Genomic DNA, 15686 nt, shown 5'->3' on the forward strand with positions numbered 1-15686 from the left:
TTCTGTGAAACATTGTGTATTCAATCTGCTTAAGGATTGCTCCTTTGAACACCAGAAATAGACCTAGACTCACAGGCAGTGCTAAAGTCTTTTTATTCTGCCCTGTGGACTAGCAAGACCTTTAGTGGCATTTTGCAGGTTGCTGGCTTTAGTGTAGTAAAGGCCTTTGGAATATTGAATCTTCAAAAGGTGATTTTGTTGTTGTTGTTTTTTGCCTTTCATAATTTATTTCTCTACTTCTCAGATATAAATTATTGATCAAAGAACCATTGTCGGAAAGCATCACGGAAAATTTTTGTCTTCTCTTGTAGAATATTAATTTACATGGGTGAAAGACAGAAGATTATAAATACATCTATTGGTGATCCAAGGAAATTATCTGTCACATGCACAGTGTGGTGGTACCTCCTTGTGAGACCGAGACCTCTGTTTAGTCTTTCATTCATCTAAAAAGTGTTTTTCTTGCCTTTGTGTTGGGATAGGAATGACTCTTCCTTTGCCTCTGTGTTGCCGTAGTCATCTGGCTTCATCTACTGAAAAGGGAGAGGACACCCACCACATAAGATCAAACACTGTGGGCAATCCCAGAAGACACTGGCAACCCAACTGGCCTTGTCTCTCACCATGAGCCCTAAGCAAGGGCAAGAGCGGGATGACTGTGCTCCTGGTGCTCCCACACTGCTGCCCCGGGGAAATATTGCCCTGCCTCCTCACTTCAGAACAGGAAAGAAAAAAAAATCTAGCCCTTTTCCTCAGAGGGCATATACTTAAGAATGTTTTCTAACTGTTTGCTTGGAAATATAATTAAGGTGATAAAAGACAGCAAGGAATTATTTGGAAGATCCTCAGAAAGACTTTGCTAATGCTTGGTGGTCACCTGCAAAGACGCTTGCTTCTCTCATGTCTTGAGAGAGTTGCAGGCCCAGTACTGTCCCTGGTTGTTGCTCTTTGGTTTTGCCGTAGTTTGTACCTCCTGCCCCGAATGTGAGCAAGCTCTCCGGATTACAGCTTTGCTCCTTCAGTCTGTGACAGACATGAGAAAGCACATTTCACTGCTTTTACTTAAAGCAAGCACGAGAGGGGATGGTTTAATAAGAGAACAACTCTGTGAATGAAACACTTCAAGTCTGTCTGTTGCTGAGTTGATTGAGATCTAACCTCAATGAGGGAATCAGGGCTTTCCTGCCTCTGCCACAGGTGCTGTGTCAGCTGGGAGTGCTGAGCCCTGGCTTCCCCTGCTTGAGCTTTAGTAACTTCTGTTCTTCTGCCAGGTGATCCCTAATTAGTCATTATGAGATAACCACAGCTACACCTGAGTGACTTCGTGGGCAAGTCAATCTCCCCTTTGCTAAATCCATCCTTCCTAGGTGCTAGGGCTATGGGAGGAGGAGGAGGAAGCTGGAAAACCAAGAAAACATCAAGGCTGGTGTTACGTTCATAAAGCTGGTGCAGATGTATACTCATTGGCAGACTGGTCTGCAATGGGTTCCCCAAGCCATCCCAGTAAGAAAGGAGGCCTGGGAAGAGGTAGTAACGCAGGGGTCCTCAAACTTTTTAAACAGGGGCCGGCGTGCGGATGAAGTGGCAGGCAGCCATCTGTGGCTGCTTGGTTTCCCCCCCCAACCCCCGGCGGGGGGGGGACGCGGAGGGGTCTGTAAATACCGGGTGCTGGATTGAGGACCCTGGGGGGCTGTGTCCGGCCCACGGGCCGTAGTTTGAGGACCCCTGGTAACAGGATAGGCAATAAACCCATAGTGCGTGTGTGTGAGAGAGACAGCTGTGTTGGCAGCGTTGTTTGCTTTTCAGAAAAAAGAATTCATCCTTTTCTATATTGGCAGAAAAGCATGTACCCTTTCATGACAAAATTACATGTGCCAGGTCCCTCAGTCTTCCAGGTTCCTTTTAAAACATGAAGCTAAGGTGGGACATACTGAAAATATGAATATAGTGGCTGGACATCTGACAAGTGTCCTTGAGATATCATCCAGCTTTATGGACCAATAGAGTTCCTGACAGTGTGATAGATTACTTGTGGTATTTTTTTAAAAAAACACATAAATATGCAAAAAAGGGGTTTTCTGAGGAGTGCAAAAGGTACCCATCATGGTACATGATGAAATATGTTCCCTTGAATTAAACCTACCGCAGTAGGTTTTACAGCAATCGGTCCTAGTCAGGCTTAACAAGGCTCAGAGGATGTAAGTTTGCTTAGAAATATCTGCAGAATTATAATGCTATAGTTAAAAAATAGATACTTAAAATAGCATAGTCAGGTAAATTAAAAGGTCTAATTTGAGCTGGTAGGAGACAGATGAAGGAAATTCTGCCAGTGAAAAAAACTTTTCTTCAGATGTTGCCTTAGGAGTTTGCCTTAGAGGCAAGTATTACAAACCCTAAGTCCCTGTCAGCCCTGAAATGACAATTCCCTAGAAATTTTCTTATACCTGGATACCAGATTTAAACCTTTACTTATTCAGCCTAAATATGCATATGCATATTCACGTTGCACACGTACACCCATGAAGTAGATTGAGACGCTGTGAGACTTTTATTGGCATGAATCATGCATGAGTTACTCACACACCCTAGATGAGAGCTTAGAAGCTGTATTTTTTGCAAACCGTCCTGACCTGGCTCTTACGTGCGCAGTGCCACTGGGGTGGCACCAGGCCGCTACGTGGGGTCTGTTTTATCGAATTTGGTATCTCTGTGCTGCTGCTGCCCAGTATTTCAGGCATGCTGGTGCTTTCTGTAAGGATCTGGAGGACTGGAGAGGGAGAAGAAGAAATGAGGCAGTATAAATAAAAAGTAACTTTTCCAAAGTGAAGACAGCCACAGCTTTAAAATGTATTGCCCGTGATTCTGGTCTCTTTGGTAAGAAGGAATATTTCTTTCCTGTTCTTCAGGCTAAGTGTGCGGTTTCAGCCTGCAAACCGAAGTTACCCACGTAATCCCTGCCACGCTTGTTTCTAGAAAAGCCCACGTTTACACCCGCTATCGCAGAGTCATTTAACGGGAAACAAAACCCACCCCCCAAGCGCCGCAGCCCCCAAAGCCCGGCGCTGGCAGCGAGGGAAGGCAGAGGGCAGCCCCGTCCCGCCAGCCGCTTTCACAGCGGGGCCGGGAGCCCGGCGGGGTCTCTCCCGCGCCCGCCCCAGCCGGGGGACGGGGCACCCCCGCCCGCCCGACGGCGGCCCCGTGGCGGCAGCCGCAGGTGCGCAGCTGCCCGCGCGGTGGCGCCCTCCGCTCACGGACGGTCCGCGCTGGCGCGGGGCCCGCCTCTCCCCGTGCTCCGCGGGCGCGGAGCTGTGGGCGCTGCTCCAGCGGCCGCCGGCGGGGAAGCCCGTCGTGCCGCCGGCCGCGGCAACGGGGCGCGGCGGGGTGGCCCCTTCCCCAGCGGCTCCGCCGTGCGCCCTGCGCGGTCCCTTCTCCTGCCGGGGACCCTTCCCGGTCCTACACGCCCGGCACGGAATGACAGGCGGGGTGGCATCCTGCTGGGCCCCGGGTCCTGTTCCCCCCTTCCCCGGCACCGCGTCGGTGGCCATTTCTACGGGAAGAATTCATTCACGTTAATTTCCTTTATCTCCGGAAAATATTGAAACCTTAAATGACCGTAATAGGAATGTAATTGTATGGTGTGGTTTTTGTTGTTGTTGTTTTTGAGAAATCGATTTGGGCTCAAATAACTCATCTCGGCGTGTTAGACCAAACCCATTCGAATAGGAAACAGGAGAACTATATTATTGCCGCTTCCTGAACTCTCTGCTTATGATCCCAATAATTAAAATGTGCAGTAATGGCTCCTGCAGCCTGTGTTTCTTTGGGTAATTCTCGGAAATGAAGGGTTGATTTTCGGCCGCTGAGGGAGGAGAGCGCGGAGACGAGCGCAATCGCAGCGGCTGGGAGCCCGCCGGTGGTCCGCGCCCGGCGCTCCCGCAGCGCTGGAAGGAAAATAATCCCGGCGGCGGGGAAGTCCCCAGAGAAGGGAATTCCCTCCCAGTCCCTCCGGCAAATCAACTTTTTGTTTCTCCCCCCCACCCCCCTTTCTTTTTTTCCATGGCGATCCTCTTCCCTCCCGCTCCGCCAAGCGCTGCGAGTTGCACTTCTGTGTCTGTACAAGGCGGGAGGAGAGAGCGTCGGGCCAGGGGATGGGGGAGAAACCGCCCCCGCCGCCCCCGGGCCGCTGCGGCCGCGCCTGGGACCTTCCCTGCGGGGCGGCCGAGGGGCCCGTCCCCCACGGCCCGGGGCTGCGGCACACGCAGAGCGCTGCTGCTTTCCCCGGGGGGAGCCCTGCCTAATGAGAACAATGCTAACAATCCTTTCAAATTTAAAAAAAAAAAAAAAAAAAAAAAAAAAAAAAAAAAAAGGAAAAAAAAAATGAGCTCAGGAAAAAAGAAAAAAAAGGCACTCCTGTCCCAAATCTCCGTGGAAATGGGGGTTCCGCGCCCGGCTGCTCCGCCTGCACGCTCAGCGCGGGCGGCTCCGCAGGGGCCTGCGCCCAGCAGTGGCCCCGGCTCCGGTGAGCTGGCCCCGCGGAGAGACGCGGAGCAAAGCCGCAGGGGAGCCCGCCAAGTTCGGGTTCGGGGACCCCCACCCCACCCCAAACCGCTCTCCTCCGTCTCCTGGTCCCTTCCCACGGCAGGTAAAACTTGACCGTGGCGAGTGTCCTTCCAGGTTTGCAGGATAGGGTTTGCGGTGTGTTGCTGTTTGGTTGTTGGATTTGTGTTGGTTTGGGGGTTTTTGTGTATATATATATATATTTATATCTAATTTTTTTTTTTGGTGGGGGGAGTGTGAGTTGGTGTTTATGAGAACCTTTATGACTCCTGATAAGCTCATCTTTGAGGACGACACAGAAATGTGTTCCTTGAGGAATTGGGGTGGTGACGTCTTTTCTGATACCCGATTATTACGTGACTGGGGGAAAAAAAAAAAAGGCATTTGATTCATGAATAAAAATCCGGACACCATCACGGGGGCAACAAACAATATTGCCCGTTCTCTAAGGTAACAAGCAGGCAAATGTTTACGAAGAGGGCTCTTTCAGAAGCGGGGTGTTTGCAAAGATTTTGTTACTAATTGCGTATCAGACGGAAGGCTGCGGAAGGCTGGTCAAGTTTGGAGCCACCGAGCAGGAAGAGAAGAGGAAAAGGCTGAAGGCGCTCAGTGAGGGGAGAGATCTGGGGAAGACAACATCGCACGCAGCCAGCCCGCGGCTCCCCGCCTCCGCTCCCTCCCGGGCTCGCTCGCTCTCTTCCCCCTTCCCCTGCGCTCCCTTCTCCGGCGACATCTCGCTCCATCCCTCTTTCTCCCTTCCTTTGCAGACTCCACTCCAGATCTGTGCTGCTACCTGCAAACTTTTTTTTTCCTTTATCTTTTTCGTCTTCTTTTTTTTTTTCCTTCTCTATCTTTTTTTCTTTCTTTTTTTTTTTTTTTTTTTTTGAGTGGATTCCCCTAAAACCAGCAAACAACTAACCGCTGCTTTTGCGTCTTCTTCATCCCGTGGGTCCTTTGCCCATCGGAAAGGCGATGCCACGAGGGTGTTAACTCCTTTCGGCCGCAACTTGGGAGACAGCTTGCATCCCCCCCCCCTTGGATCTTTTTTTCTTTCTTTTTCTTCTTTTTTTTAAAAAACACCTGCCCTTTTAGCTTCGCAGCCAAACGCTCTTAGTGCCGGGTGTTTTAGAATTTAATGGTAAGGACACGAGGCGGCTCGCTGGGCCTTCCCGCAGCGGTCCCGGGGCGGGCGGGAGGGCGGGCACCGACGGGGCGGGCGGCGGCAGCGCTCCGCGCCTCATCGAGCCTCTCCGCGCCGCTCCGCGCCGGCACCCGGTTGCCCAGGGCGCTTGCCCCCAGAGGCCGCCCTGCCTCCCTCCCCCCCAGGCTCGGCTGGGGGTTTGGTGGGTCGTGGGGTGGGGTTTTGTTTTGTTTTGGGTTTTTTTTGGGTTTGGGGGGTTTGGATTTGGGGGGGGGTTGGGTGTTCTTTTGTTTTGTTTTTGTTTTTGATGGTAGGGTTTTTTTTGACAGCGGTTTTCCTTTCCCTCCTTTCCCTCCTGCACAGAGTGGCAATGTGTAGCAAAGCGATCCTAGCACTTCTGGTCTATGGCATAATAATGCACTGCAGCGTCTACTGCTCACCTGCGGCCGGACTTCAGTACCCGGCGCTCAGGTAGGTCCGTCCCCCGCCCGGGGGCTCCGCCGGGACCCCTTCAAGCCCCGGGTGCCCCAGCTTTGCTAAGGGCATAGGAATCTTACAGGGGAAGAAAGTGGAAGGGGATGTGGGGGGGAGTCACCAAACGAAACCCTCTCTGCTTCGGTTGTGTGCCCACCCTGTCTGCCCCGGGGTAGGAGCCGCCGGGAGGGTCACACAGGGAGGGGGGTCCCCCCGGCTGCAGCACTGGCTCCCCCCAGGGTCGTTGCCCGGGATCTCGGCGCGGTTAACCTGCGGCCTCTGGTCCCCGGGCAGGGGGGGAGCCGCTCTGCTGCGTCTCGGCGGGAGCGGGCCGGCCGCACTTCGACGTGGCCCAGCAGCTCCCCCCCTCCTGCCCCCTGTCCCGCACGGGCCCCGGCCGCTGTCGGTTGCCCGCAGCTCGCCCAGGGGGAACGGCGAGCGTCGTCTGTCCGGAGCGTGGGGAGCGGGGCGGGGGAGGGGGGGGGGGCGGGTGCGCCGTGGGCTGCAAACATGTGAGAGCTGTCACGGTTCGTGTCGCAGCACTGGAGTTGTCGGGGATTCAGTCTCTTCCCGTTTACCTGTCTTGCATACGACCTCCCTTCCCAAGGGGGAAAGAGCCTGGCGCAGGGTTGTTCGGTTTTCCGCGTCTGTTCGGAGTTGTCTTAAGGCTGGGCTGCAGTGCAGGCCCTTTCCTCCTGGGAGCCGGGGGGGTTTGGACCCCGCTGTGTTTGGGGCAGGAGTGGGGGACCCCCGGAGGCGTCGGCACAAGCGACTTTCCCACGCTGGGCCGCGGCTGGGGGCGCAGGGTACCCGGTCCGGGACGGCCGCTGCCAGCCTGATCCCACCCTGCTCGTAGCCTGCTTGGGCGACCGGTTGTTGCTTGGCTTGGCGACAGTTTTGGGCTTGGTGCTGTTGTCCGGCCCCACCGGCGCTTGGCTCTGTTCCGGGATGCCCTGCGGGGGTCACCGCCGTGCGGCTCAGCTGTGAGCGGGGGGGGGGGGGGCGATGCCGGGCGCGCAAGGCTGTCCGAGGAGGGTGTCCTTTTTGGGGCTCCGAGGTGTCCTTGCACGAACCGGGAGCCCGTCGGGGCTGGCTCAGAGCAGCCCCCTTCCCTTGCCGGGGCAGAGGGACTGCGGGCCAGCGGGCTCGGCGGCCTGCGGGGCCATTAGCCGGCAACGAGCCGGCTCTCTTCATTCAAGCGCCTGAATTAGCAGGAGTGAAACACTTTAGCGGCATCTATTATTAATGCCTCCGCTAAAGCTCACAGACAAAAATAGCTGCCTGTAACGTACAATGACCTACATCGTACCGCAGAGGGGGAGGCAGAGAGCGGGTTGGGGCGGGGGGTGGGGGGGGTGGGGGGTGTGTGGGGGGGTAGGACAAAACTGGCGTCGTCTCAGAGGGCAGAAGTACCATTCAACGAAAAACAACAACCGGCAAAGCATCCCCCGGCCCCACGGGCTGCCGCTGACCGCCGCGCCTCTGCCGGGGAGGCAGTTTGGCTCCCGCCCAGCCCCTGGCACCCCACGCGTGTGTGCGTGTGCGTGTATGTGCGCGGCAGCCGGCACGCCTGTGCGTGCGTGCGCTCCGCTCGGGGAGCGACCAGCCGTGGCCGTGGCAGAGCGGGGCTGTTCCTGGGGCTGGGGCGGGGGCCGGGGGTGGGGGGATGTTTGGGGCTTTTCTCGGAGCGCGTCTGACGGCGGGTGTGTTCCCTCCCCCGCGGTCCTGCCCCGCAGAGGAGGCGGAGGGCGGGGATGGGGAGCGGGCGGGCGCAGGGAAGGGATGGGGGCAGTCGGACGGGGCGCCCCGGCCGGCTCCGCCGGGGGGTGGCCGCCGAGGCAGCCCGGAGCCGGCAGCGGGGAGCGCAGCGCTCCGCGGAGCCCGGCTGACTCCTTCCCCTCGCTGCTCTCGTTGCCAGGCTGGAGGATGAAGTCTACGACGAGGACGGGAACACCCTGCAGGACTTCGCCTACGACCACGAGCCCCTCGGTATAGCGAATCCATCCTCCATGATCGGCGAGATGTACACCTTGTACTACCCACCGGAAAAGAGGTGACTGCAACTCGCGGGGTGTCAGGCGTGAATTCTGAGCCGGGAGCAAAACGGGTCTGGCCGAGCCGATTGAGAAAAAAAGAAATAATGTAATAATGTAATTGTAATACCCCACAAGCCAACAGCAACAACAAATCCCAACCCAAACAAACGACCACGCTGCTCGGGTCCCGGTGCCCAGTTTAAAACCTACAAGAAATGGAAAAGCCGCCTTACCTCCAGCAGCGCGGGGGAGGGAGCGGGGGAGCCGCCCGCGCCGGGGAGGGCTAGCGATGCTCCCGCAAACGGAGCAGAAATGCCCAGGCAGCGAGGAGCCGAGCAAGTGCGGCGGGGAGGGGTCTGGGTGGGGAAGAGGGGTCCCAGGGGACGCGGGGAGATGCCGCCCTCCGCTCGCCGGCGGGGAGGGACGGTCACCGCCACCGCCCGGGCTGGCGCACCCCGCCGCAGCCGCCTCCCGGTCCTCGCCGCTCATCCCCGGGCTCTTCCCTCCGCCCAGGCACGCCGATGGGATCTTCAACAAAGCCTACAGGAAACTCCTGGGCCAGTTATCCGCCAGGAAATATCTGCACTCCCTGATGGCCAAGCGGGTCGGGTAAGGGTTTCTGCTCTTTCTTTTCCGGGGTGGGCGTTGGTGCCTCTGGAGCGGGGGCGCCTAAAAGGCCGCCGCTGGAGGGAACAAAGCTGCCCCGGCGGGGGCTGGGCGTTTGTTGCGCCGGCGGTGGGGCTGGGGGAGCCCGGCTCCCCAAACCGCGGCCGGCCCCGGCGGCGGCTCCCAGCCCGCTCCCGGCGCAGCGTGAGCCCGGCTCTCAGCGCAGGCGTTCATGGAGGTTTGTGCGGTTTGATGCGCTCGGGTATACATATATATATACGTGCATATGTATGTGTGTGTATATATATTTATATATGTCTCTATAATTATTTGCAACCAGCTGATTTAAAATTAAGAAGTTGGGCCACCTCCCCGCTTTTGCTGGGGGGAGCAGTCTGTCGGAAGCGATGCCCGAGGGCTCGGCTGAAGCGGGGCGGGGGGGTGGGGTGGGGCGGGCTTGGCTGCAGCCCTGCGCACCCCCAGGCGCCGCCCGCCGCCGGCGGGGCAGGGGCGAGCCCGGTGCCACCCGCCGCCCTTCGGCAGAAGGTAACACGTTAATAAAGCCCCGGGGAGCGCAGCTTTCCCTGCCGCAATGAATAATTCATGTCGGGGAGATATTGTCTCTCCCGCCGCCGCTTGCGCGCACCGCCTCGGGAGCGGGTTTCGGCGCGGCCTTTGTCTCCCCGCGCACCTTCCGCGCAACGTGTTGCGCCGGGGTGGGTGGGTGGGGGCGGTGCGGAGGGGAGCGGAGGGGCGCGGAAGGGGGCGGAGCGGCCCCGCCTGACGCAGCTGTGCTTCTCGGTGCTTGCAGCGGTGCCAGCGGCGGCCCGGGGGACGAGGCGGAACCGCTGACCAAGCGGCACATAGACGGCATCTTCACGGACAGCTACAGCCGCTACCGGAAACAAATGGCTGTCAAGAAATACTTAGCAGCCGTCCTGGGGAAAAGGTATAAACAAAGAGTTAAAAACAAAGGACGCCGAGTAGCGTATTTGTAGCGATAAGTAACCAGCCACTCCTGTGTATACAAAGTCCTAAGAGAGAGAGAGAGAGAGAGAGAAAGAGAGAGAGAGAGAGAGAGAGAGACCCAACAACAAAAAAATTCTAAACAAAAACAAAAGTCATTTCCAAACTGACTGAACAATCACCGCTCCTGTGTTATCTAAACATGTATTTATGTATGAAGTAAAGCCATTAAATGAATATTTTGATAATAATATTGTTTTTCTTTTGTACAAAAGCACTAGAGAAACGCACAGATCTACTTTGTGGACCAATCATTAAGTTATATATAATATATAAATATATATAAATACTACTACGAATACTAAAGAACAATTCTTCATATAAAGCCTGCACAAGAACAAGAATTCGCCTGAGCTGTTTATGTTTTTATATAAAATAAATAGAAAAAAAGACAATCATTGTTTTGAATATTACTCCTATTTTTGTAACGGAAATTAAAAGGATAGTATTTTTACCCGCGACAGGGTCGAAGACATTAATTTTCACCATTTGCTACTGTACATAGAGAAGGATGCCCTGCTTCCAGGGGATTATGAGGAAAATGATTTGGGAGAATTGGTGAAGCAGATTCTTCCCCCGGTGAGTCTCAAGGCTCCTTTGCCGCTAGCCTCTCTGAAGGGGTAGCGTCCCCATTCCTCTAGATTTCGATTTTCCCCCCCTCCTGCTTTCTTTGATTCTAGTTGTATCTGTATTAGTGTCTCCTCAAACAATGAGCTTAGAGGATCATTCTCTTGTGAAAACAACAGCTCGATCTAAATTGTACATCTCTGTTGCCTATTGGAGGGAGAAATAGTTTCAAAAAGAACAACCCCAAAATAACAACAGAAAAATCAAAACAAAACCAAAAAAAAGCCAAACCCCAACCCCTAAATCCCGAACCAGCAGCAAGGGTAGTAAGTACTAAGCCCCGTGCACTGCTCTTCTGGCTGGCTGGGCAGAGTTGCAGAACAAAGCGAAAGCGGAGACAGGACCCGTTTGGAAAGAGTGGGGAAGTGAGCGGGGGCGGCCCCCGGCGCGCCCCGGGCCGCAGCCGGTACCGCAGCCCGTACCGGCGCCGGTGCCGCAGGGTCGAGGGAAGACGAGGCGATCCCACCTCCGATCCGCTACCCAACTGCCCCGGGCAGCTCGGTACTGGACCTGGATGCAAAGTACAGTGTGTTACTCTCCAGTGCTGTCCATGCTTCTCATCATGTGTAATGAGTAGGGTTCTCGCCTTTGCATTTTATTTCGGAGTTGCTCTTTTCTTTCTGATTGTTTTTTCTTGTAGACCCTCCCGCCTCTCATCCTCTCTTCGCACTTTTATGAGCTTTGTTTAACCCACCTGAGTCACCTTTTTGGGTTGTGTTCTTTTGGGGAAAAAAAAAAAAAAAAAAAAAAAAGATTGTGAACGCTCTCTCACTCCTTTGTTCTGTTTTATGCAAGCTCTTATTGTACAAGTTTAGGAACCCCTGTTGTAGCTACCACTAAAGAATTATGCACTACTACGAAAGTTTTTGTTCCTTGTTTATTGAGTTTGGAGGTAAAATGTATTTTTCTACATTCTGGCTTATTGCTTAGTAAAATTTATTTCATAAAACAAACTTTTGTCATAAAAGAATGTGTAGTGTTCACCTGTGGTCGGGTTTCTAACGAGATAAACCATTTTCACCTCATCTCTCTATGTACGGACTCCTATCTTACCTTCCGCCCGGGGGCTGGCCCCGTCCCTCCGCCCGGGCAGGTGGCGAAGGAGGACACGCAGGTACCTGCTTCCTTCCAGCTCACCACACACACCTTACAGGAGTCTTTCCAAAGACACAAAGCGAGCCCCGCGTTCAAGACGTCGGAAAGCAACACCCCCCCCCCAACTCCCCCCCCCCCCCCCCCCCAAAGAAAAAAAAAAAAGGCGGCGGGTAAAACCCCCCTTCCCCGGCCGGGCAGAGCCGCCGGCCGCCGGCGAGGAGAGGAGCGGGCAGACCCCGGCGGGCGCTGCCGGCACCGCTGCTCCGGGCTGCCCCGGCCGCTCCCCGCCCTGCCCGCCCTGCCCGCCGCCGGCGCGGGCTGCGGGGCCCAGGGACGCGGGGCGCGGTTTGCAGCTTTCGTGCCTTCTCTTCACCTTGTAAATCGCCACGAGTTCACGGATGGCTATTTAGTGGCCCTACGATGCTGCAACACATCGGCTTGCGTTTTAGTCGTATTTCTTCTGTTCTTTGGCAACGGGCAGAGTTTGCTGTGTTTGTGTCAGCTGTGGTATAATGACATAGGGCTCTCTTGACGTTTTATTTATGACCTTTATCAGCTAGAGTTCAGTGGCTAGTCGCAAGCATTATGAAGTGATCACCTAGGTTATTATCCTTTGTATGAATTATTTTTTTTTAGAAACGCCAACAGCCTTACCAAAATTTGAGCAGATTTGAGATACATAGTAGGTAGATGTTAGTCTTGGAGAACTTATTTTGTGTGCAAATGAATATAAAAAGAACTTAAACAAAGTATTATTACACACATGATATCTATAACTAGGACTTTGATAACTGTTATATAAAGTGTGTAAAGTTTGTATTAATAAATTTTTGTAAACAATGCAATTTCGTCTAATGTTTGGGGGAGAGAAATCTAGAACCTAAGAGTGAAAGCTGCATTTCATTTAATTTGTCTTTTTAATTAGTTCATTTTTAAGCAGTGTTCTTCTTTCTTCTAACTTTTCGTGCCTGGGATATCTTTTTATTAAGTGTCCACATTTTATCAACAAATAACCTCTAATATTTTTACTGATGGTTGCTCCTCTGTTCGAGTAAACTAAACAGAACTGCAGAAGTAAAGAGCCTAGTTCCACACACACCAGCTCGGTGACACTCTCTAAAATATGCAAACCGAATCAGTCGGTGCCTATCATTCATTCCTCTAACAATTCCTATGCTTAGAAGCCGTTTATTTTAAGCAGAATAGGTATGTTTGATGAGATCTTTACCTAATCCACTTTTAATGAACATTCTGTATGTGATAATGTGCTTCCCGGCGTCACCCAGCTTGGGCAATGGCAGCATCTTTCTTTGGATTAAGGATATACTGAGCTGTCCTAAAAAATGATACGGCAACACAACAAAGAGTTCCTTAGGTTTTAGAGGGTAATATGTGGCTACAACGAAAAAAGCACAGGCAGGGTAGTTTGTTGTCTCAAAGCAGAGGTCAGGATGTCCGACCTTTAATCTTCACTTTTAGTTTAGCAATAGCTGCTTATGTTGATTATTTTTTATTGTTAGCTCAGGGACTTTACCTAAGTATGTTGAAATGAAAAGTAACAGCAATTTAGTTTAAAGGAAACTTTATTTTCTTCTAAGATTATACAATTAAAATAAACCAAACACAACCACACACAAACATAAATCACAGGAATTAAACGTCAATTTCCTAGCAATTTATTTTTCAAAACTCTTAAGTCCAGGATTTGAAGCAGACTGGTCATATCCTCTCTGCCACAAATTCACCTCCTAGGATAGTTTCAACAACAGCTTTTCACTGGCTAATTGCAAAACACTGAGAGAACTTAGAAATCTGGTGATGTCAGTGCTATGTCTTAGGAATTAGTGCAAAGCATGATAGAAGTTCTGATAAATGCAGATTGGGTCAGAGGAGAATGCAAAAAATACCTATTGGGGGAGGGGGAGAGGACAATCACTTCTCAGACAAGACAGCATAAGAAAACCAAGTCACTGTTTCCCAAAGGCAGCATACAGCAAAAACCTGCTGTTAGGTTTATTCAGTAAACTATGCGGTCCTCATACATATAATCACACTAAATTTCCTGCCCTTATAAACTGAAAACATGCTTAAGAGATCCAAGCTGAAGACCTTCTAAGTGCTGGTAGCTAGAGGATGAAACTTGGGATTGGTCCACCTGAAAAATATGGTCATCTTCATCTAGTCCTGGCACTCGCTGAAGATGTGCAGAAGATGGAAATTCTGCTGTAAATGACATAGAGATGGTCCTAGCCTCACTCTGCTGAAATTCCTCTTCACCAAATCAAGTATTTAATAAAGAAGCTCAGCTCTGTTCCGAGTGATTTAAACTGCCATCTGAAATGATACACTTGGAGAATGTGCAATACTGAGTCCTTTAGCATGAGTTTTGGGGGGATTGTTGATGTTCTGTATGCTGCTATAAGACTAACAGCAGAAATGGAGAAAGCTGGCTGAGGAAACAAGAATGACTGTAGAGCCCCAGTGTAAACCTGGCTGTGGCCGGCATCTGCCTTTCACAGGGTTTGCTTCTGAGGGTATTGACCTCCCCTCCATGTGCCTCTGGAGCCTTTTTAAAAAAAGTTAATCTATTGGCTGTATACGTTTTCACCTACAGTTAGGGAAAATAGAAAATAGAAAATCAGGAGGAAGTTTGATCTATTTGGGGGCTTGTTACTCAATACTTCTGCAGCTTAATTTCCAGTTCTAGGATAAATTATTTAGTTTTTCTTCAGGAAAAACCTTCAGGGAAAGCACATCCCTGAAAAGTCTAGGGACCTCATGCTTAGCCTCTAGAAGTACATGTCCTCTTAACTACACTCATAGATTTTTAAGACCCAAGGGCACTGTTATGTTCATCTGTTCTATCTTAGATAATACAGGGCGTAGGTTTTCATGGAGTCCTTCATTTAGGGTTTAATTTCTGAGTGAGCTATTCTGTATGACAGCAGTATTGATTACAAGACTTGCAGGAATGGCAAATTTTCCAGGTAAGTTGTTCCAAATGTGGCAGTTTAGCACTCTGTTCCTTGTTTCAGTTTGTCTCATTTCTGAGTCCAAGAGATTTGTAGCCTCCTGAAGAATCTCTGAGTCTGTAGATTTTCCTCTCCATGTAGGTAGTCTGAGGCAGAGATCTACTCTCCTCTATGCCCTGTCTTTGAGGTAGCAAGATCGATGTCTAAGTGCTCACCATGAGAGAGGTTCTCCACAGATGGCATTATTTCTGAACAATTTGTATTTATTAACATCCTTGCTAAAGTGTTGAGGCTAGGAATGGTTACAGTACCTAGCAATGACCACCTTGAGGACACCTTGAGGATGTGGCAAAAAGTAGTAACTTTCCCATTCCTTAGGAGCTGGTCATTGCTAACAAGGGTTGTGTTTGCTCTCTTCGCCATTTCATCATGCTGGGAGATCATGATTGTTCATAACCCTTTCCTACACCTCTCTTCTTTTCTGGATGATCACTTTACATGCATAGAAGCTGTGGCCTGGAAGTGACACCATCATTCTCTGTTCCTATTTTGTACTACTTTGTGTTAAGTTGTCTTAAAAAACTTTTTCAAGAGAGTTTACCTTACTGAGCTACTACTCTGGTAGGCATTCATCTTTTTCTGCACCACCACCATGCTTTATCATCTCCGCTGTCACTTGGCACCCATTACTGCCACCTTTAGAAAGTGTAGACCCATTCCAGCAATACCATTTGTATATTTGTGTATTTGTGATACACGGGCCCAATCCGGCATTGGTGCAGATCTGTATAATTATGCCAGAGAAAGACTTGGCCCATTCTAAGTGCAAATGGTAGGACAGAGCAAAAGTGACTCATACCAGGCTCCTGGCCAAATCTCCTTGTTTTGCACTTGGGTTCCTAGAGGCAATCCCATCCTGGCACAGTTGAGGTCCTGTTGACTTTAAATCCATGTGGAACATCTGAAAGTGTTTTTCGCTGAAACTGACCATGACTCCATTACTTACCTGTAATACGTAGAGAAGTAGTACGTGATGTCTTAGAGGTAACGTGGCTGAACTGCTAAGGCAGAATACGTGTAAAAACTAATGCATCTTTTGCAATATTTAGTTAATTGGTGGTTGATAGAGTTTATCCTAGCCTAAAAATGGGA

General features: G+C 51.6%; 1 protein-coding gene across 5 annotated transcripts in view; it reads left to right on the top strand.

The window, feature by feature from the left end:
- ADCYAP1 (adenylate cyclase activating polypeptide 1) overlaps window positions 1–11492 on the top strand; it is a 36708-nt gene extending 25216 nt beyond the window's left edge. The window contains exons 1-6 of one of the 5 annotated variants that reach the window (XM_080378840.1): window positions 1–5007; window positions 6062–6169; window positions 8091–8225; window positions 8722–8817; window positions 9626–9763; window positions 10305–11492. The exon at window positions 1–5007 is cut by the window's left edge and continues 25216 nt beyond it. In XM_080378840.1, coding sequence (XP_080234966.1) covers window positions 4949–5007; window positions 6062–6169; window positions 8091–8225; window positions 8722–8817; window positions 9626–9763; window positions 10305–10464 — 696 coding nt within the window. In that variant the 5' untranslated portion in view covers window positions 1–4948 and the 3' untranslated portion in view covers window positions 10465–11492. The other 4 variants (XM_080378841.1, XM_080378842.1, XM_080378843.1 and 1 more) reach the window with 4 other exon arrangements.
- Window positions 11493–15686: the final 4194 nt, after the last annotated feature.

The sequence above is a fragment of the Falco punctatus genome (genome assembly GCF_963210335.1).
Source record: "Falco punctatus genome assembly, chromosome: 3".
Taxonomy (NCBI): Eukaryota; Metazoa; Chordata; class Aves; order Falconiformes; family Falconidae; genus Falco; species Falco punctatus.